Below are 23,906 nucleotides of genomic sequence, written 5' to 3' on the forward strand. Positions count from 1 at the left end.
TTCTTGATGTTTCGTTATCATGCACATCTTATTTTGTCCCATGATCGGTTGCATTTGCTGTGCGCGTGCGCCTGCCTGTGGCCCGCTGATATTGCGTCCTGTGTGTGTCATCATTGTAGTTTTCTGCATGATGTCATTGCACGGGTTGGCATGCCGCTGTGTCCTTCTGGCGGCGCATGCGCCATTATGCATTTGCTTCTTTCATCGGCATTTTCTGATACTTACGCTATGGATGACTGGTGCCGTTGCTGTGCGCGTGCGTGGGCCGGGTCCCTTTGGTGACGCTTCGGCGTCATGGTTGTCTTGGCAGTTGCCGGGCTGCATGGCGCCGTCGTGCACTTCTGTGTCTCTGGGTCGCGCATGCGCCGCTAAGCTTCAGCTCCTTTCATCAGCGGTATCCTTTATTATATGTTGTGCGCGTGCGCGGGCCGGGTCCCCTTGGTGACGCGTCCGGCTTCATGGGTGTCCTGGCGGTTGCCGGGCTGCATGGTGCCCTCGTGCACTTCCGGGTCTTTTGGTCGCGCATGCGCCGCCATGCTTCTGCTCTGTCCATTAGCGTTATCCCCCATGATATAAATAGACCTCCGGTTCCTCCAGTGCATCACCCCCTGACGAAGGACTGAGTCCGAAACGCGCGTCGGGGTGCACTGTATCTGGAGGCTCGGGCGGCATCAGGAGGAGGTAATCCAATATATTGCGTTTATTAGTACCTTGTTCTCTTATACTAATTACTCTTATACTAATTGTTCTGGGCTTTGCTGCTGTCTTTAGTATATGGCTCTGGAGTATATGGTTCTGGCGTTTTTGGATTTACCCTGCACATATGCACTCTGCACTTTATTCTTTTAGTATATACTGACATATTTATCACAGGTGTCAGCCTCTATTGGTCTCTCTGACCTTACATTCTTCGGTCATTTGGCACTCTTTTTGTTGGCCTTTCTTTGTAGTGCACCAGCATATAGGATTCATACACTCTTCCATATACACACATTGTTTCCCCTTATTCATTCATAGTCCCCTAGTTTTATATATATATATATATATATATATATGTATATATATATATATATATATATATATTTTCACATACACTTGTTTATTTTTATTTATTTATTTTTTCACACATTGTTTATATTATAATTTTTATCCTGGTTTTTTATTTTGCACATATTGGTTGTATTTTGATTATTTATATATATTTTACTCATATATATACAATTTTTCATTTTTTCACCGTTTTATTATATATATATATATTTTTCATATACCATTTTTCCATTCTCCTTTTTTTAGTTTTTGCACAACGGTTATACTTTTTATGTACATATACATACACTTTTGTGTATATAATACTTATATATATTCCTTTGTACATACATATGCTACCTCATACTATCTATGCAGAGCCAGACTTTTAGAGTGTCAGAATATATATATATTTTCTACTAGTATTATTTTATATTTCTTATATACTTACCCTACCTCCTGTTAGTCCGTTACCACTATTATAATCTAATATTATTTTTGTATATACACTTTTGTATTTTGTTCCCTCCAGTTACAGGCACAGATTGTTGTTGCCAATTATTGCCCATACAAATATGTATATTTATACTATTTTCCAATAAAGGCATTTTATTTTTCTGTCATCTTTTGACTTCGTCCTTTTATTTTTTAGATGGTACATCTACACTACTATTATTACTCTCTGTTATTAATTTTATTATTATTACTTTCTATGGGCCTTTCTATTGGTAGATTGACTTCCATACTTGGGTTCTTCTTTTGACAGGAACAGGTAGGGACCTGTTCACACAGGAAGAGAACCACAAGGCTGCGGGTAGGAGCGATAGAGCAGCAAGAGATAGTGCAGCAACAGAAGCTGAGCAGAGCGGAACCGCAAGGAATGTGGAGAGGAGCTGCAGCAAGAGATTACTGCAGCAACAGTAGCGGAGCAGAGTAGAATGGAGCAGAACCACAGGAGTGCGGAGCAGAGGTGAAGCTGCAAGAGAGACAAGGGTAGAACCACAAAGTGCAGAGCCAAGAGCAGAGTGAAGGCACAGAGTGCAGAGCCAAGAGCCAAGAGCAGACTGAAGGCACAGAGTGCAGAGCCAAGAGCAAAGCAAGGTCGCAGAGAGCAGAGCCAAGAGCAGAGCAGAGAGGACACAAGGAAAGACAACAGGGAAAGAAGCCACAGACAAGGAGACAAAGGTTGGGCAAAGTTCAGACAAGACAATGGAACAAGACTAGGTATAAGAACAAAGACACAGGGACCAGGATATTCAGCCTCCTGGAGGGTGGAAAGAGCAAAGCAAGGACACAGACACTGAGACCAGGAAATACAGCCTCCTGGAGGGCAGACAAACAAGATCAAGGCAAGGCTAAGAGTAGAGCCTCCAGAGAAGGAGGAACACAGAGCTATGCCTGGCAGCTCAGAAGCTAGACACCAACTAAGTTAACACATTGCACAGGCCCATCCACTGGGTGGAGCTGCACTAAATACTGGAGGCCTCTTGGTAATTGCTCAGGAACAGATTAGACAGGTGCACCTGATTCCTATAAGAACCAGAGAGTTCAGGCGCCGCCCCCTTTGCACAAAGCCAGGAAGTATGCAGAGAGCAGAGGCACAAAATATGGAGCTGGCAAGAAACAGAAACCACAACATGACCTGGAGCAGTGGGTAAGATAGTGTGAGAGATGAGAGGCCATGGTGTGATGCCAGCAGAGTTGTTACAATATGCTGACATGGGCAGCAGAGGAGATGGAGAGATTAATTTCTCCATCTCCTTCGCAGCTGTGCTCCGATCCGGTCATGAGAGAAAATCAGAGCACAGTAAGTAGCATGACACTCGGTCCAGCTCACAGCCCAGCAGGAGCTGAGAGTCATTAGCATAGCACATCCGACGCTCTCACATCACATGCTATCTGCTTGTCTGACTCCAGCCTCATAGTCTGCAAATAAAGAAATTCAACTAGTAGGGGGAGAAAGAAAGGCGACGTGCACGCAGCAGTGTCGGAATCAGTGATATGGTGCATCTAGCATCCATCCTTCTGCATTTGTATTACAATTTTGCATATTTTTTTTATTCTTGCTGCAATAACAAGCATAAGTAAGACAGCACAACAGTCTGTTTTTTTAAATTAAAATCTAAAACAAGTTTCAGATGGTGTGCTTGCTTCCCAGAAGGGAAGCACTTTCATTGTGTATTTCTTATGTAATTATTTTTGTGAAAGCGAGTGTAATAGTTTTTTAAACACACTAAAAAAGATATTTAAAATTTAGACATTCGAGTTTACAAGAGTACCTACAATATAGTGGAACTCTATAGTGTATGTTTTTTGAAATGCATATCACTAGAAGTTGTGTAGGCATTCAGCCAATCATTAACATTTAACAAACCTGTCTGTTCTGAGTCCTGTGATGATGAGAGGCGGCTGGTGCTGAACTCTTCTTATTTTATCTTCTGACATACAGACAAGTTCCCTGCAGCCATGATTAGGTGGATCAAAAGTTTTTGATACGGTGCCACACAAAAGGTTGATACATAAAATGAGAATAATGGGGATAGGGTAAAATATGTGTAAGTGGGTTAAGAGCTGGCTCAGGGATAGGAAACAAAGGGTGGTTATTAATGGCGCACACTCGGACTGGGTCGTGGTTAGCAGTGGGGTACCACAAGGGTCAGTATTGGGCCCTCTTCTTTTTAACATATTTATTAATGATCTTGTAGGGGGCATACAGAGTGGAATTTCAATATTTGCAGATGACACTAAACTCGCAGGGTAATCAATACAGAGGAGGATAATTTTATGTTACAGGATGATTTATGTAAACTAGAAGCTTGGGCTGATAAATGGCAAATGAGCTTTAATGGGGATAAATGTAAGGTCATGCACTTGGGTAGAAGTAATAAGATGTATAACTATGTGCCTAATTCTAAAAATCTGGGCAAAACGTCAATGAAAAAGACCTGGGAGTATGGGTGGATGACAAACTCACATTTAGTGGCCAGTGTCAGGCAGCTGCTACAAAGGCAAATAAAATAATCAGATGCATTAAGAGAGGCATAGATGCTCACGAGGAGAACATAATTTTACCTCTATACAAGTCACTAGTTCGACCACACTTAGATTACTGTGTACAGTTCTGGTCTCTGGTGTATAAGAAAGACATAGCTGAACTGGAGCGGGTGCAGAGAAGAGCGACCAAGGTTAAAAGCCAAATCAGTATCCCATAAGGAGAAATATTACCCCTTAGACCCCAGTCCAGGGCCTCTCATCTGGCCAAATTAGTTCTCATGCTTCGCACTACCGAGAGCCAACAGCCCAATACACTGTGTCTGCAAATTTTGATACTGATTTGGCTTTGGCTGATACTGATTTTGGCTAAGTCATATTGCACGACTCGTTAAAGGGTTGATTGTGACTCATAGGATCGCTACTTCCAACAGGTGGCGCTATAGAGTTTAAGTCCTCTTTTTCTCTGAAGAGGCAATTTGCATATATGGTTTTGGGAGAGCATTCTAGTGATATTCTGTGATCAGGGCCGGCATTAGGACAGGGAAAACTAGGCATTTGCTTAGGGCCTCCAGGGTCTACAGCAGTAGCTTCACTGATAGTAGCATTATCAGTGAAGTTTCCGTGTGAAGACTGATTCGGGACCTTTGGTGACAACACAATCATGTTTCCTGTTATCACAGGCCTTGCACTCTGGCCTTTGGTGAGTGCCTGACATTGAAGAAGGAGTGTACCGTGAAGGACAAGAACACTGGCCATAGAAGGCCTCCCCTATCAGAATGATAGAAGCACTCATTGGCCAGTGTTCCTGCCCTCCTGCACAGGATCTCTGCGTTGAAGGAGAGCTAGAGACCAGGCACCTACAAGCTGAGCTGCAAGATAAGCTATCCTAAATCCACCTGTGTGCTGTGCTGAGCTACGACTAATGGTAGAAGCTGCTCATATCCTGTCAGCCTCCTCCTGCTCTGGTCAGCAGTCCCAGAGGAGGATAGGGTGGGAGGCGTCTGCTGGGATTGTGCTGCTGTGAGCAAATGTCTTAAATCACTGACATACTAAAACATATTTTGCTCAAGAATATCCCTGTATTTCACACCATCCATCTTCCACTCAGATAATTTTCTCTGTCCCTGCTGCTGAAAAACAACCCCACAGCATGATGCTGCCACCAAAGCATGCCACTGTGGGGATGGTTTTCTTGGGTGATGGGTATGGATGGGCGGACCGGTTAAAGTTTTCGTTCTGGTACCCAGCATGAGCTTTATTTTGGGTACCAGAACAGTACCCAAACTTCAACCACAACCGAAACCCCATTGAAAATAAACGGTTACCCGAACTGGGAAAGAGAAAAAAAAATCTCGCTGTCCAGACTTACCCCGGATCTCTGTGGATTAGACAGGGGTGGAAAGAGATGATTTGCATAGCTCCGCCTACTGCAAAGGATTCTGGGTAAACCTGCTATTCTTTGTATTATGCTGCTTGCAAGTACTTTCCGTTTCAGGAAAGCATCCACTATGTATTTCCTTTAAGTAGAGGGCTTTTTGGTCTCTTTCGTCCCGCTACATTTAGCCCAACTTGGGTCTCTCCCTAAGGTGGCTAGCATGTATGTATCGCTTGCTCACCGAGCCCCACTCCATACAGCCAACCAATTCCAGCCCTGTGCTGATGAGGGCCTAAAGCCCGAAACACGTGTCCACAGGTAGGAATTGGTTGGCTGTGTAAATTTAGAAACTAATCCGCAGCATTGCACGCTTGGCGATTCCAAGCGCTGTGGATTAGACAGGGGTGGAAAGAGATGATTTGCATAGCTCCGCCTACTGCAAAGGATTCTGGGTAAACCTGCTATTCTTTGTATTATGCTGCTTGCAAGTACTTTCCGTTTCAGGAAAGCATCCACTATGTATTTCCTTTAAGTAGAGGGCTTTTCGGTCTCTTTCGTCCCGCTACATTTAGCCCAACTTGGGTCTCTCCCTAAGGTGGCTAGCATGTATGTATCGCTTGCTCACCGAGCCCCACTCCATACAGCCAACCAATTCCAGCCCTGTGCTGATGAGGGCCTAAAGCCCGAAACACGTGTCCACAGGTAGGAATTGGTTGGCTGTGTAAATTTAGAAACTAATCCGCAGCATTGCACGCTTGGCGATTCCAAGCGCTGTGGATTAGACAGGGGTGGAAAGAGATGATTTGCATAGCTCCGCCTACTGCAAAGGATTCTGGGTAAACCTGCTATTCTTTGTATTATGCTGCTTGCAAGTACTTTCCGTTTCAGGAAAGCATCCACTATGTATTTCCTTTAAGTAGAGGGCTTTTCGGTCTCTTTCGTCCCGCTACATTTAGCCCAACTTGGGTCTCTCCCTAAGGTGGCTAGCATGTATGTATCGCTTGCTCACCGAGCCCCACTCCATACAGCCAACCAATTCCAGCCCTGTGCTGATGAGGGCCTAAAGCCCGAAACACGTGTCCACAGGTAGGAATTGGTTGGCTGTGTAAATTTAGAAACTAATCCGCAGCATTGCACGCTTGGCGATTCCAAGCGCTGTGGATTAGACAGGGGTGGAAAGAGATGATTTGCATAGCTCCGCCTACTGCAAAGGATTCTGGGTAAACCTGCTATTCTTTGTATTATGCTGCTTGCAAGTACTTTCCGTTTCAGGAAAGCATCCACTATGTATTCCCCGGATCTCTGATCATTTCTACGGACTTCTGGAAAAAGTCCATGTTCGGAGCTTAGAACCGAATAGTAACTGTCCATTACGAACTGGTTTACTCATCTCTAGTTATGAGCTGGTTTAAACACAGGTTGTAACGTAACAAAAGAGGTAAAAAGCCAAGAGGCGAATACTTTTGCAAGCCATTGTAAGTTTGTGGGTATGGGAAAAAATGTGGAAATGTTCACAGTATTTTTTCAAGGAACTGTATGCATAAACAGAAGACAACAAGTGATGAATGCATTGCCCTTATGACATATATAATGTACAGACATTGTTTTAATGGTATAATAATTAATACAAAAAGTGTCACTTTTCTCTCTGTAGAACCTGGAGCAGTGAAGAACCTGACTGTAGGGAAAATTACTACAACTTCTTTCACTCTAAACTGGCTGCCTCCAGAGGGAGCTGTAAGTGGTTATCTCATCCAGATCAGTGGAAATGTAAATGCTACAGGAGATACAACATATAAACCTGAACGTTTGACTCCTGGAAATGTTTACAAAGTTGTGGTTTCAGCAGTGGTTGGTGATTCTAAAATGCAGGGAAAAGGCTCAGAAATAGTGGTTAAAACAAGTAAGTATTTTGACAACTCTTCAATATATTGGTAATTAAAGAGGGGTTCAAGTAAGAACAATTAACTCACCTAGACGTCCAGAAATTCCCCCCTAAAAAATTGGCTCTGCAGTATCCTATCTGATTGGAGCTGCAGCGCACTTTTTTTTTTTTTTTAGATGGCACACTGAAGAATCCCATTCTCTGGATTGGTGAGTGTCCCAGTGGTGGATTCCATGGTGATCATAATGTTATTTTTTATTCCATGATCTTATGGATAACTGATAACTTGTTCATACTGGAGAACCCCTTTATGCAATTTGTAACTTGCCGTCATTGCTGACCTTTTGTGACCATAGACATTTTATAACTGATTTCTGCAGCAAAGTCTAATTAGCATTGCAGCACTGGGGCCCTGGGTTCAAATCCTACCAAGGACAACATCTGCAAGGAGTTTGTATGATCTCCCGTGTTTCCGTGGGTTTCCTCTGAGTTCTCCGGTTTTCTCTCACACTTCAAAGACATATTGATAGGATTCATTTTGCAAAAAAAGACCAAAACACTATCTTATTAGTCAGAAGATACAAGAAGTCAATGCTGAAAGCAACCTTCCAAGGATCCATCAATATATAAGCTGTATGGTTCTCAAAGCAGGAGATGGAGGAATATATTCTAGATTGGGATCCACTATAGATATACATCTATTTCAATGGATAACGTAATCAAGGCTGGATTCGAACTAAACAGCAATCCTGGAACACAAACCGTACTAGCTACATACAAGATGACCCACTTTCCCCCCATAAGGAAAGATATATCGCACGATGCTAAGGTTTAGAAAACATTTTTTAGCCCTTATCCAGACAGCTGCTGTTTTTCTTTTCTTAAACTTGAAAAAAGGGAAACAAGTGCTAGATTTTCATCAATATACCAGTTTTTACCTTCAGTGATTTTAACTTATGACAAAAAGATGCAAAACTACCATTACAATGTTAAAATCAGACGATATACAGACTGCACATGGATTTGAATCAACTTGTATCGGCAATTTTAATCCATGACTCACATTAACTACTGACGTGTCTCCATAACTATTTTGAGGACATGTAAACAGTTCCATAGATGATTATTGGACAACTGAAGGAGGCTTAACTTTGGAAGTTCCTTCAGCACTCTCTTAAGCGTGTAACCACACCAACCCAAAAAGAAAACAGAAAGTGTAAAAAGGAAATACCTTATCAAACAATAAAGGACAAACATGCATTATCACAATACAACCAACAATGAAACCAATAATGCTGCCATATGAGAATCAGATAAAACTGGACACTGTGGACCATTAAGGTACCGTCACACTAGACGATATCGCTAGCGATCCGTGAGGTTGCAGCGTCCTCGCTAGCGATATCGTCCAGTGTGACAGGCAGCAGCGATCAGGCCCCTGCTGTGCTGTCGCTGGTCGGGGAAGAAAGTCCAGAACTTTATTTGGTCGCTGGATCTCCCGTGGACATTGCTGGATCGGCGTGTGTGACACCGATTCAGCGATGTCTTCACTGGTAACCAGGGTAAACATCGGGTAACTAAGCGCAGGGCCGCGCTTAGTAACCCGATGTTTACCCTGGTTACCATCCTAAAAGTAAAAAAAAACAAACACTACATACTTACCTACCTACCGTCTGTCCTCCAGCGCTGTGCTTCTCTGCTCTCCTCCTGCACTGACTGTGAGCGTCGGTCAGCCGGAAAGCAGAGCGGTGACGTCACCGCTCTGCTTTCCGGCCGCTGTGCTCACAGACAGTACAGGAGGAGTGCAGAGCACAGCGCTGGAGGACAGACGGCTGTAGGTAAGTATGTACTGTTTGTTTTTTTACTTTTAGGATGGTAACCAGGGTAAACATCGGGTTACTAAGCGCGGCCCTGCGCTTAGTTACCCGATGTTTACCCTGGTTACCGGCATCGTTGGTCGCTGGAGAGCGGTCTGTGTGACAGCTCTCCAGCGACCAAACAGCGACGCTGCAGCGATCCGGATCGTTGTCGGTATCGCTGCAGCGTCGCTAAGTGTGATGGTACCTTTACCACATTGCAGATTACACAGTGGAATACAGTCCTGATCAGAGACAAAGGCAGAACACAGAACAACGAGGCAAAGTCATCCATATCATATCAGCAAGGGATGAACCCCTAACACTTTCCTCGATCAGTTATTTTCAGCTCCCACTGTGGACCGATGTTACAGTCAATGAAGCCAAACTCCACAGCACCAGTGAACGCACGTGCAGTGTTTATTCTTGGTTACTGAAGCTCCATAAACATTCAATTAAACATGAATGTAGTATAAGCAGATTGATATTTGGAAGATCGCATCTGAGTCGAATTTCCTGAAATCCATGGTTCCAAGTGAATTTGAACAATCTGTTATTCAATTTCACGATAATTTTCAAGTAAAAAACCCAAAAAGCTGGTGCCAGTTCACACATACTGTACACTCCGCGAGTGGGCTAATGATATCAGGTGCAGTACTGCAGGCTTCCCCATGATGCCCTGTAGCATACCAATCATATGGAGGAGCATAGTCAATCAGGCAGTATAAAATATAGGGGCTGTATAATGTGTAGGAATAGGAGCGCTCAGAGCACACAGCATAGGGATAGAAAAAGGCTAAATTTGATTGTGGTAAACTACAGGTGCTTTTCAATAAATTAGAATATCATCAAAAAGTTAATTTATTTTAATTCTTCAATACAAAATGTGAAACTCCTATATTATATAGTCATTACAAACAGACTGAGCTATTTCAAGTGTTTATTTCTGTTAATGTTGATGATTATGGCGTACAGCCAATGAAAACCCAAAAGTCATTATCTCAGTAAATTAGAATAATTAACAAAAAACACCTGTAAAGGCTTCCTAAGAGACTAAAAAGGTCCCTTAGTTTGTTTCAGTAGGCTCCACAATCATGGGGAAGACTGCTGACTTGACAGATGTCCAAATGGCAGTCCTTGACAAACTAAAACGTCATTATCTCAGTAAATTAGGATACTTTATAATACCAGCTTGAAAAAATGATTTTAAAATCTGAAATGTTGGCCTACTGAAATGTATATTCAGTAAATGCACTCAATACTTGGTCGGGGCTCCTTTGTCATCAATTACTGCATCAATGCGGCATGGCATGGAGGCGATCAGCCTGTGGCACTGCTGAGGTGTTATGGAAACCTAGGTTGCTTTGTTAGCAGCATTCAGCTTGTCTGCATTGTGGGATCTGGTGTCTCTCATCTTCTTCTTTACAATACCCCATAAATTCTTTATGGGGTTAAGGTGAGGCGAGTTTGCTGGCCAATCAAACAGTATTGTTACTTTTGAGTGTGGACAGGTGCCAAGCCCTGCTAGAGAATGAAATTTCAAACTCCAAAAAGCTTGTCGGCAAAGGGAAGCACGGAGTGTTCTAAAATTTCCTGGTAGACAGCCACGCTGACTTTGGTTTTGATAAAACACATTGTACCTATACCAGCAGATGACATGGCTTCCAAACCATTACTGATTGTGGAAATTTCACACTAGACCTTAAGCAGCTTGGATTGTCTGTCTCTCCACTCTTCCTCCAGACTCTGGGACCTTGATTTCGGAGGTGTATTGTGAAGTATCCACAATCAATGATGGTTTTGGGAACCATGTTATCTACTGGTGTAGGTCCACTGTGTTTTATCAAGACCAAAGTCAGCGCAACTGACTACCAGGAAATTATACAGCACTTCATGCTTCCCTGTGCTGACAAGCTTATTGGAAATGGAAAGTTCATTCTCCAGCAGGACTTGGCAACTGTTCACACTATCAAAAGTACCAATTCCTAGTTTAAAAACAACAGTATCACTGTGCTTGATTGTCAAGCAAACTCGCCTGACCTTAACCCCATAGAGAAACTATGGGGTATTGTCAAGAAGAAGATGAGAGACTCCAGACCCAACAATACAGATGAGCTGAAGGCTGCCATCAAAGCAACCTGGGCTTCCATAACAATTCAGCAGTGGCACAAACTGATCGCCTCTATGCTATGCCGCATTGACGCAGTAATTGATGCCACAGGAGCCCTGACCAAGTATTGAGTGCATTTACTGAGTATACATTTCTGTAGGCCAACATTTAGAATTTTAAAATCATTTTTTCAAGCTGGTGTTATAAAGTATTCTAATTTACTGAGATAATGACTTTTGGGTTTTCATTGGCTGTAAGCCATAATCATCAACATTAACAGAAATAAACACTTGAAATAGATCATTCTGTTTGTAATGACTCTATCTAATATATAAGTTTCACATTTTCTATTGAAGAACTGAAATAAACTAACTTTGATGATATTCTAATTTTGTGAGATGCACGTCTCAGAATCAGTGGGATACGGTGAAGCGTTCCGGAGTTATTATCACGAAGTGACAATGGTCAGAATTCAAAAATACGTCCTGGTAGTTAAAAATTGCTCAGTCAGTAAGGGATTAAAGAAAATGCTAACATTTTTGGAAAAGTAAAAACATTGCAAAAATACAATGAAAAAGCAACAGAAGAAAATATATATTTTTTAGGTGACTGAAAGGCACCAACACTTAGGGTAAGACTACACGATGACTTGCCCAGCAACATATATTGCACTTCCAAAGATATTGTTACACAGCTGCTACAATGCACCATACTGTAAATAAATGTGGCCGCAGGTTATAAAAAAAAATCCAAATGATTCAGTTTTTCCAATTGTGCGCCATTGCGGTGGCAGCTTGCCAGCTGCAGTACAGCTACATTCACTTCCTCTATAAGACACTGTATCAGAAGCATTATATAATATTTGGCTACATGAAGTGCGTCATGGCCAAAGACATAGTTTAGCCCAAGCGAAATATTACCTTCATGCAGTATAAACCATGCAATGCAACTCCGACAGCATTTTACTATGAGTGCATCAATACAATAAATAGCATTTCATATGTATTCCACCATTCTAGCACAGTCCTCCAGTCATGAGGTATAAAAACATCTAGATGACAACACACATACAGGTCCAGTCCTACTGTTTTCACATTAATATACGGTAAGCTAAAGCATGAAAACGAAGATTAGCATTGGAAATTTTGACTATGGATATTGAGATCAGTAACAGACACTGAGCGCTAAGGGTCCCTGTGCAAAAGTTGTTCATAAGACCCATCTTCAAGAAATAAGTAGGACAATAAAAACATATAGTACTTACATAGATATACAGTATACGCAACCGGAAATCCTGGAACACACGTCACACAAGCACAGAACATACATCACACCAGCACAATGCAAACATCACACAACACACAAGCATATTGGATATATTACTTACATAATACAAGCACCAATCAATTACATAAACAAGAGCATTGCACAAAAGTAAAAGATATACAAAGGACAAACAAACATTATAAACATGCCAGTAAAACGTGAATCACATTATTATGATTACTTACCACAATGCTGTCTTCAGCAAGCTGGATCTTGAAAATAAAATACCGTACCTCGTATATAGTCGTGTATAGGCCGAGTTTTTCAGCACATTTTTATGTGCACTGTGCATGCATGCAAGGATGGAAATGAGGAGCCATGCATGCAAAGGATGGGGATGAAGAACCATGCATACCAGGGTGGGGATGAGGAGCCAGGCATACCAGGATAGGGATGAGGAACCATGCATACCAGGATATGGATGAGGAGCCATGCATAATAGGATAGGGATGAGGGGGGCATGCAGACCAGGATGGGGCTGAGGGGACAATGCATACCAGGATAGGGATGAAGAGCTATGCATACCAGGGTGGGGATGAGGAGCCATGCATACCAGGGTGGGGATGAGGAACCATGCATACCAGGATAGGGATGTGGAGCCATGCATACCATGGTGGGGATGAGGAGCCATGCATACCAGGATAGGGATGAGGAGCCATGCATACCAGTATGGGGATGAGGAGCCATGTATACTAGGGTGGGGATGAAGAACCATGCATACCAGGATAGGGATGTGGAGCCATGCATACCAGGGTGGGGATGAGGAACCATGCATACCAGGATAGGGATGTGGAGCCATGCATACCATGGTGGGGATGAGGAGCCATGCATACCAGGATAGGGATGAGGAGCCATGCATACCAGGATGGGGATGAGGAGCCATGTATACTAGGGTGGGGATGAGGAGCCATGCATACCAGGGTAGGGATGAAGAACCATGCATACCAGGATAGGGATGAGGAGCCATGCATACCAGGGTGGGGATGAGGAGCCAAGCATACAAGGATAGGGATCAGGAGCCATGCATACAAGGATAGGGATCAGGAGCCATGCATACAAGGATGGGGATGAGGAACCATGCATATCAGGGTGGGGATGAGGGGACAATGCACACCTGGCTTATGCTCGAGTCAATACATTTTCCCAGTTTTTCATGGTAAAATTAGGTGCTTCAGCTTATACTCGGGTCAGCTTATACACGGGTATGTACGGTAGTCTGTCACAAAAGTTAAACAATAAAAAAGTACAAAAAAGTCAGCTCACCCATCAAATCATCCAGGACTTCGAGTATGGAAAGTGCAGTGCAGCAGGGAAGAGCAATCAATCAAGTAGGATTTCCAGCTCGAACAGTCCCATAAAAACGTTTGCATTTTATTGAAAAATTTCTTTAAGATAAGTCATCAATCAGCATAAAAATCACAACTGCCATATTAGGAAGAATAGCATGGGCAGACGCGTTTCAAACCTTGTGGTTCTTAGTTTTTGCGTGCCATCTTGTACAAAAAGCATCCTTATATACCACATCATATCCCAGTCATGTGATTGCTTCCACACAATCACATATCGCATTTCTCACCTGTTTAAAAGATATCATTCATTGAAATAAAAACATCAACAATAAAAATAAAAATAAAGATAAATACAGGCATAATGGACATATTAATCATAATTCAGACAGGCTACTATAAATCATATTATAATAAATAATATAATGATGCAATGCTCATGCATTTATAGGTTAGATTGTGCTGAACATTCATTCCTAGAGGCACTCTTTTTGTAACATGTAAATCCACCACAATTCCCTCTTCAAAAGTTTTCTATGATGTCCCCTCCTCTATAAGGATTAAACACTCTTTCTATTCCAATAACCCTGCACATTCTGGTATTCCCATTATGATGCAGAGAAAAATTGCTTTGAAGTTGCCGAGCATTTTACCGTCTTATTACTGGCTGCATCAGATAGATGGCGTCTAACACTAACCTTCAATTGGTTGGTTGTACATCCCAGGAATTGAATTTTGCATATTAAACAAGTTATTACATATACCACAAATGTGATGTTACAATTTATAAATTACTTTTTTTTATAGGGTTCGTTAATTACCATGGAGTTGAATTCCCTGGCACTCTCAACATAATCGCAGCATGTGCATGTGCGGTGTCCACCTTTATAGAAGCCCACTGAATACAGCCAAGTTTTCTCTCTAAGGATGTGTTTCCACATTCAGGAAATGCTGCGTGTTTGACCGCCAAACACGCAGCGTCCAGATGTTACAGCATAGTGGAGGGGATTTCATGAAATCCCGTCTCCACTATGCCGTAAAACACGCAGGCGGCAGACCCACATAAACGGACATGCGGCGCATCTTTTCAGAACGCAGCATGTCTGTTTACAATGCGGCGACGCTCCGCCGCCACACCGTAAATTTACCATAGACAATCATTAGATGCGGTAAAACCGTAGCAGTGTAGGCACCATATCCTTGTGAAAAAAAGAATTAAAATAAAAAATAGTTATATACTCACCTTCCGTCGTCCACCGAAGCTGTCTCGCGAGACCGCTAAGTCATCTGGGTAATTTTGCAATGCATCTCTGGGAACGGAAGCTGCCGTGGTTTTAGGTTACCATCCTAAAAGTAAAAAAAAACAAACACTACATACTTACCTACAGCCGTCTGTCCTCCAGCGCTGTGCTTCTCTGCTCTCCTCCTGCACTGACTGTGAGCGTCGGTCAGCCGGAAAGCAGAGCGGTGACGTCACCGCTCTGCTTTCCGGCCGCTGTGCTCACAGACAGTACAGGAGGAGTGCAGAGCACAGCGCTGGAGGACAGACGGCTGTAGGTAAGTATGTACTGTTTGTTTTTTTACTTTTAGGATGGTAACCAGGGTAAACATCGGGTTACTAAGCGCAGCCCTGCGCTTAGTTACCCGATGTTTACCCTGGTTACTGGCATCGTTGGTCGCTGGAGAGCGGTCTGTGTGACAGCTCTCCAGCGACCAAACAGCGACGCTGCAGCGATCCGGATCGTTGTCGGTATCGCTGCAGCGTCGCTAAGTGTGATGGTACCTTTACCACATTGCAGATTACACAGTGGAATACAGTCCTGATCAGAGACAAAGGCAGAACACAGAACAACGAGGCAAAGTCATCCATATCATATCAGCAAGGGATGAACCCCTAACACTTTCCTCGATCAGTTATTTTCAGCTCCCACTGTGGACCGATGTTACAGTCAATGAAGCCAAACTCCACAGCACCAGTGAACGCACGTGCAGTGTTTATTCTTGGTTACTGAAGCTCCATAAACATTCAATTAAACAGCAGCTGAGCTGCACTACCGGAGAATAGTAGTGATAAGCAGATTGATATTTGGAAGATCGCATCTGAGTCGAATTTCCTGAAATCCATGGTTCCAAGTGAATTTGAACAATCTGTTATTCAATTTCACGATAATTTTCAAGCAAAAAACCCAAAAAGCTGGTGCCAGTTCACACATACTGTACACTCCGCGAGTGGGCTAATGATATCAGGTGCAGTACTGCAGGCTTCCCCATGATGCCCTGTAGCATACCAATCATATGGAGGAGCATAGTCAATCAGGCAGTATAAAATATAGGGGCTGTATAATGTGTAGGAATAGGAGCGCTCAGAGCACACAGCATAGGGATAGAAAAAGGCTAAATTTGATTGTGGTAAACTACAGGTGCTTTTCAATAAATTAGAATATCATCAAAAAGTTAATTTATTTTAATTCTTCAATACAAAATGTGAAACTCCTATATTATATAGTCATTACAAACAGACTGAGCTATTTCAAGTGTTTATTTCTGTTAATGTTGATGATTATGGCGTACAGCCAATGAAAACCCAAAAGTCATTATCTCAGTAAATTAGAATAATTAACAAAAAACACCTGTAAAGGCTTCCTAAGAGACTAAAAAGGTCCCTTAGTTTGTTTCAGTAGGCTCCACAATCATGGGGAAGACTGCTGACTTGACAGATGTCCAAATGGCAGTCCTTGACAAACTAAAACGTCATTATCTCAGTAAATTAGGATACTTTATAATACCAGCTTGAAAAAATGATTTTAAAATCTGAAATGTTGGCCTACTGAAATGTATATTCAGTAAATGCACTCAATACTTGGTCGGGGCTCCTTTGTCATCAATTACTGCATCAATGCGGCATGGCATGGAGGCGATCAGCCTGTGGCACTGCTGAGGTGTTATGGAAACCTAGGTTGCTTTGTTAGCAGCATTCAGCTTGTCTGCATTGTGGGATCTGGTGTCTCTCATCTTCTTCTTTACAATACCCCATAAATTCTTTATGGGGTTAAGGTGAGGCGAGTTTGCTGGCCAATCAAACAGTATTGTTACTTTTGAGTGTGGACAGGTGCCAAGCCCTGCTAGAGAATGAAATTTCAAACTCCAAAAAGCTTGTCGGCAAAGGGAAGCACGGAGTGTTCTAAAATTTCCTGGTAGACAGCCACGCTGACTTTGGTTTTGATAAAACACATTGTACCTATACCAGCAGATGACATGGCTTCCAAACCATTACTGATTGTGGAAATTTCACACTAGACCTTAAGCAGCTTGGATTGTCTGTCTCTCCACTCTTCCTCCAGACTCTGGGACCTTGATTTCCGAGGTGTATTGTGAAGTATCCACAATCAATGATGGTTTTGGGAACCATGTTATCTACTGGTGTAGGTCCACTGTGTTTTATCAAGACCAAAGTCAGCGCAACTGACTACCAGGAAATTATACAGCACTTCATGCTTCCCTGTGCTGACAAGCTTATTGGAAATGGAAAGTTCATTCTCCAGCAGGACTTGGCACCTGTTCACACTATCAAAAGTACCAATTCCTAGTTTAAAAACAACAGTATCACTGTGCTTGATTGTCAAGCAAACTCGCCTGACCTTAACCCCATAGAGAAACTATGGGGTATTGTCAAGAAGAAGATGAGAGACTCCAGACCCAACAATACAGATGAGCTGAAGGCTGCCATCAAAGCAACCTGGGCTTCCATAACAATTCAGCAGTGGCACAAACTGATCGCCTCTATGCTATGCCGCATTGACGCAGTAATTGATGCCACAGGAGCCCTGACCAAGTATTGAGTGCATTTACTGAGTATACATTTCTGTAGGCCAACATTTAGAATTTTAAAATCATTTTTTCAAGCTGGTGTTATAAAGTATTCTAATTTACTGAGATAATGACTTTTGGGTTTTCATTGGCTGTAAGCCATAATCATCAACATTAACAGAAATAAACACTTGAAATAGATCATTCTGTTTGTAATGACTCTATCTAATATATAAGTTTCACATTTTCTATTGAAGAACTGAAATAAACTAACTTTGATGATATTCTAATTTTGTGAGATGCACGTCTCAGAATCAGTGGGATACGGTGAAGCGTTCCGGAGTTATTATCACGAAGTGACAATGGTCAGAATTCAAAAATACGTCCTGGTAGTTAAAAATTGCTCAGTCAGTAAGGGATTAAAGAAAATGCTAACATTTTTGGAAAAGTAAAAACATTGCAAAAATACAATGAAAAAGCAACAGAAGAAAATATATATTTTTTAGGTGACTGAAAGGCACCAACACTTAGGGTAAGACTACACGATGACTTGCCCAGCAACATATATTGCACTTCCAAAGATATTGTTACACAGCTGCTACAATGCACCATACTGTAAATAAATGTGGCCGCAGGTTATAAAAAAAAATCCAAATGATTCAGTTTTTCCAATTGTGCGCCATTGCGGTGGCAGCTTGCCAGCTGCAGTACAGCTACATTCACTTCCTCTATAAGACACTGTATCAGAAGCATTATATAATATTTGGCTACATGAAGTGTGTCATGGCCAAAGACATAGTTTAGCCCAAGCGAAATATTACCTTCATGCAGTATAAACCATGCAATGCAACTCCGACAGCATTTTACTATGAGTGCATCAATACAATAAATAGCATTTCATATGTATTCCACCATTCTAGCACAGTCCTCCAGTCATGAGGTATAAAAACATCTAGATGACAACACACATACAGGTCCAGTCCTACTGTTTTCACATTAATATACGGTAAGCTAAAGCATGAAAACGAAGATTAGCATTGGAAATTTTGACTATGGATATTGAGATCAGTAACAGACACTGAGCGCTAAGGGTCCCTGTGCAAAAGTTGTTCATAAGACCCATCTTCAAGAAATAAGTAGGACAATAAAAACATATAGTACTTACATAGATATACAGTATACGCAACCGGAAATCCTGGAACACACGTCACACAAGCACAGAACATACATCACACCAGCACAATGCAAACATCACACAACACACAAGCATATTGGATATATTACTTACATAATACAAGCACCAATCAATTACATAAACAAGAGCATTGCACAAAAGTAAAAGATATACAAAGGACAAACAAACATTATAAACATGCCAGTAAAACGTGAATCACATTATTATGATTACTTACCACAATGCTGTCTTCAGCAAGCTGGATCTTGAAAATAAAATACCGTACCTCGTATATAGTCGTGTATAGGCCGAGTTTTTCAGCACATTTTTTTGTGCACTGTGCATGCATGCAAGGATGGAAATGAGGAGCCATGCATGCAAAGGATGGGGATGAAGAACCATGCATACCAGGGTGGGGATGAGGAGCCAGGCATACCAGGATAGGGATGAGGAACCATGCATACCAGGATATGGATGAGGAGCCATGCATAATAGGATAGGGATGAGGGGGGCATGCAGACCAGGATGGGGCTGAGGGGACAATGCATACCAGGATAGGGATGAAGAGCTATGCATACCAGAGTGGGGATGAGGAGCCATGCATACCAGGGTGGGGATGAGGAACCATGCATACCAGGATAGGGATGTGGAGCCATGCATACCATGGTGGGGATGAGGAGCCATGCATACCAGGATAGGGATGAGGAGCCATGCATACCAGTATGGGGATGAGGAGCCATGTATACTAGGGTGGGGATGAAGAACCATGCATACCAGGATAGGGATGTGGAGCCATGCATACCAGGGTGGGGATGAGGAACCATGCATACCAGGATAGGGATGTGGAGCCATGCATACCATGGTGGGGATGAGGAGCCATGCATACCAGGATAGGGATGAGGAGCCATGCATACCAGGATGGGGATGAGGAGCCATGTATACTAGGGTGGGGATGAGGAGCCATGCATACCAGGGTAGGGATGAAGAACCATGCATACCAGGATAGGGATGAGGAGCCATGCATACCAGGGTGGGGATGAGGAGCCAAGCATACAAGGATAGGGATCAGGAGCCATGCATACAAGGATAGGGATCAGGAGCCATGCATACAAGGATGGGGATGAGGAACCATGCATATCAGGGTGGGGATGAGGGGACGATGCACACCTGGCTTATGCTCGAGTCAATACATTTTCCCAGTTTTTCATGGTAAAATTAGGTGCTTCAGCTTATACTCGGGTCAGCTTATACACGGGTATGTACGGTAGTCTGTCACAAAAGTTAAACAATAAAAAAGTACAAAAAAGTCAGCTCACCCATCAAATCATCCAGGACTTCGAGTATGGAAAGTGCAGTGCAGCAGGGAAGAGCAATCAATCAAGTAGGATTTCCAGCTCGAACAGTCCCATAAAAACGTTTGCATTTTATTGAAAAATTTCTTTAAGATAAGTCATCAATCAGCATAAAAATCACAACCGCCATATTAGGAAGAATAGCATGGGCAGACGCGTTTCAAACCTTGTGGTTCTTAGTTTTTGCGTGCCATCTTGTACAAAAAGCATCCTTATATACCACATCATATCCCAGTCATGTGATTGCTTCCACACAATCACATATCGCATTTCTCACCTGTTTAAAAGATATCATTCATTGAAATAAAAACATCAACAATAAAAATAAAAATAAAGATAAATACAGGCATAATGGACATATTAATCATAATTCAGACAGGCTACTATAAATCATATTATAATAAATAATATAATGATGCAATGCTCATGCATTTATAGGTTAGATTGTGCTGAACATTCATTCCTAGAGGCACTCTTTTTGTAACATGTAAATCCACCACAATTCCCTCTTCAAAAGTTTTCTATGATGTCCCCTCCTCTATAAGGATTAAACACTCTTTCTATTCCAATAACCCTGCACATTCTGGTATTCCCATTATGATGCAGAGAAAAATGCTTTGAAGTTGCCGAGCATTTTACCGTCTTATTACTGGCTGCATCAGATAGATGGCGTCTAACACTAACCTTCAATTGGTTGGTTGTACATCCCAGGAATTGAATTTTGCATATTAAACAAGTTATTACATATACCACAAATGTGGTGTTACAATTTATAAATTACTTTTTTTTATAGGGTTCGTTAATTACCATGGAGTTGAATTCCCTGGCACTCTCAACATAATCGCAGCATGTGCATGTGCGGTGTCCACCTTTATAGAAGCCCACTGAATACAGCCAAGTTTTCTCTCTAAGGATGTGTTTCCACATTCAGGAAATGCTGCGTGTTTGACCGCCAAACACGCAGCGTCCAGATGTTACAGCATAGTGGAGGGGATTTCATGAAATCCCGTCTCCACTATGCCGTAAAACACGCAGGCGGCAGACCCGCATAAACGGACATGCGGCGCATCTTTTCAGAACGCAGCATGTCTGTTTACAATGCGGCGACGCTCCGCCGCCACACCGTAAATTAACCATAGACAATCATTAGATGCGGTAAAACCGTAGCAGTGTAGGCACCATATCCTTGTGAAAAAAAGAATTAAAATAAAAAATAGTTATATACTCACCTTCCGTCGTCCACCGAAGCTGTCTCGCGAGACCGCTAAGTCATCTGGGTAATTTTGCAATGCATCTCTGGGAACGGAAGCTGCCGAGAATATCGGGAGGAGCAGGAAAGCTGAGGAGGCGACGGAAGGTCAGAATAGCATGAACGTGGAAACATACCCTTATTGTATTGCTATTACTCTGGCAAAAATTAAAAGACGACTGCAAAATGTTCAGTTTTTTTATTTTTCTCTTCATAGGTATATTTTTGAGTAAAACGTAAATTGTTCTTTTATTCTATAAACTTCTGACAACATGTCTCCGAATTTCCAAGCAATAAATTTTGTATTTTTTTTCTGACAAAGAAAAATGGTCAAAATAAAAAAACAAACAAACAGCGCTTTCAGACCTCAAATAATGCAAAGAAAACAAGTTCATAATCATTTACAAACAACAATACTAAAGTTTTAACTCAGGAAGAGTTCAGAAATCAATATTTTGTGGAATAACCATGACTTTTAATCACAGCTTTCCTGCGTCTTGGCATGCTTTCCACCAGTCTTTCACACTGCTCCTGGTGCAAAACTGTAAGCATTTCTTTGTTTGAAAGCTTGTGACTATCCATCATCCTCTTGATTACATTCCAGAGGTTTTCAATTGGGTTCAGGTCTGGAGATTGGGCTGCCCATGGCAGGGTTTTCATGTGGTGGTCTCTTAATTTTTGCCAAAGCTGTATATAAACTTGGAGGCAGAACATCCCCTAAAGATGGTGCTCTTTTAGCAGAGATGGGATGTATTAATACATTTTTTAACATGTCATTCTGATGTAATATTGGAATACATTTCTTTATGATATTTTAATCTCCATAAATTGTGGGCAATATTGGGTTACAAACGTAATTTGGCTAGAATCCTGTCATTGTTTTTCTGATTCTTTCTCTTTCTACATATCCTGTCTATTTTTGCCAGCGATCAAATTGTTTGCTCTATCCAACATCCATTGAGAATAGCCATGTTTTTTTTTTTAATCTTTCATTAACCTGAAATTGTTCCTTCATCAATGTAACACCTGAGGAAGTAATCATTTTGTTGGAGTGGCAGGATGTTGCATAGAGCGTAGAATTCGTTTGTTGTGTCTTTTCTAAATGGGGTAACTGTTAATCCTTTTGATGAAAGCTCTAGGGAAATGTCTAAAAAGTCCATTTTATTTTTTGGACAGTATAGGTAAATTTTTAATTCAAATCATTCCGATTCCTGAGCTAAACAAATTCCACAGCTGCTTCCTCAGTTCCATCCCATATCAGGAGGATGTCGTCAAAATAATGACCATACCACCGAAAAAATATACATAGTTACATAGTTATTAAGGTTGAAGGAAGACTTTAAGTCCATCTAGTTCAACCCATAGCCTAACCTAACTTGCCCTAACATATACCTCTCCTCCCATACAGCCATGTATGTTTGCTATGCATGGTGAGAAACCTGCTCCCATCGGGGCTCCCTGTTTTTGTATAAAAAAGTGCCCATTCAACGAAAAATAATTATGAACTAATAAGAATTAAGTCGCCAGTATTATAAACTCCTTAATTGCTGGTGTGTAGTTGCTACATATTTTCAAAAAAGTAGCCAGCAATTCCAAGGTTAGCCTATGTGGTGTACTAGGGTATAGTCCAACTACATCACAAGAAAGACATAAACTATGTTCTGGCCAAACAGAACCATCCAAGGAGGATATAACATGTTTTGTATCCATCAAGTAGCTGGGGATTTTTTTTAACCAGAGGTTGTAAATATAAATTTAACCATAAGCTCACCTAAATTACCAATTCCTGCCACTATGGAACGTGAGGGAGGGGGAAATTTAGCCTTATGGTTTTTGGAAGAGAATGTAATATAGATATCATAGGACAATGGACCATCAAATCTTCTGACAATTCTTCTGTTATGGCTCCCATTTTAACCCCTTCCTGTAATAATTTTTTTTTAAAAAAGTAGAAAATGTAATAGTAGGGTCAAAAACTCAGACGCAAAGACTAAGAACTGCAAGGTTCGAAACGCGTCTTCCCATACTGGGGGGAGGGAGGAGTTGTGATTTTTATGCTGATTGATGACTTATCTTAAAGAAATTTTTCAATAAAATGTAAAAGTTTTTATGGGACTGTTCGAGTTGGAGTTCCTACTTGGTTGAAAAGTTAAACCACACCTTTAATGTTACTAAGTTGTCACACTTCTATGCCAATTAACTACAAGAAACTGCTCCTTCTGAAAAGGTTTCTGTAAAGGTCCACTCCTCACCTACTGGGTCACTATGCAGCTGTTTGGATTCTCTTTACTACACATAACCAGAGAGCAGATTATCTGACTTCATAAAACATAGGTCATGGACACACACAGGATGATAAAAGGAGGGTGGTAGGTGATGCCGTTCCAACTTTCCCCCCACAGAATGTCCTGCTGGCCAGCCTCACAGACCAAAGCAAGGCATTGTGTTCTAGCTGAGAGAAAT

General features: G+C 41.8%; 1 protein-coding gene across 2 annotated transcripts in view; it reads left to right on the forward strand.

Annotated features, from left to right (window-relative positions):
- LOC138638064 (tenascin-X-like) overlaps positions 1-23,906 on the forward strand; it is a 366,072-nt gene that overhangs the window by 340,876 nt on the left and 1,290 nt on the right. For both annotated transcript variants that reach the window (XM_069727035.1, XM_069727036.1), the window contains one exon: positions 7,053-7,301. In XM_069727035.1, coding sequence (XP_069583136.1) covers positions 7,053-7,301 — 249 coding nt within the window. The remainder of the gene's footprint in view (positions 1-7,052; positions 7,302-23,906) is intronic.

The sequence above is a fragment of the Ranitomeya imitator genome, chromosome 5, assembly GCF_032444005.1.
Source record: "Ranitomeya imitator isolate aRanImi1 chromosome 5, aRanImi1.pri, whole genome shotgun sequence".
NCBI classification, from domain to species: domain Eukaryota; kingdom Metazoa; phylum Chordata; class Amphibia; order Anura; family Dendrobatidae; genus Ranitomeya; species Ranitomeya imitator.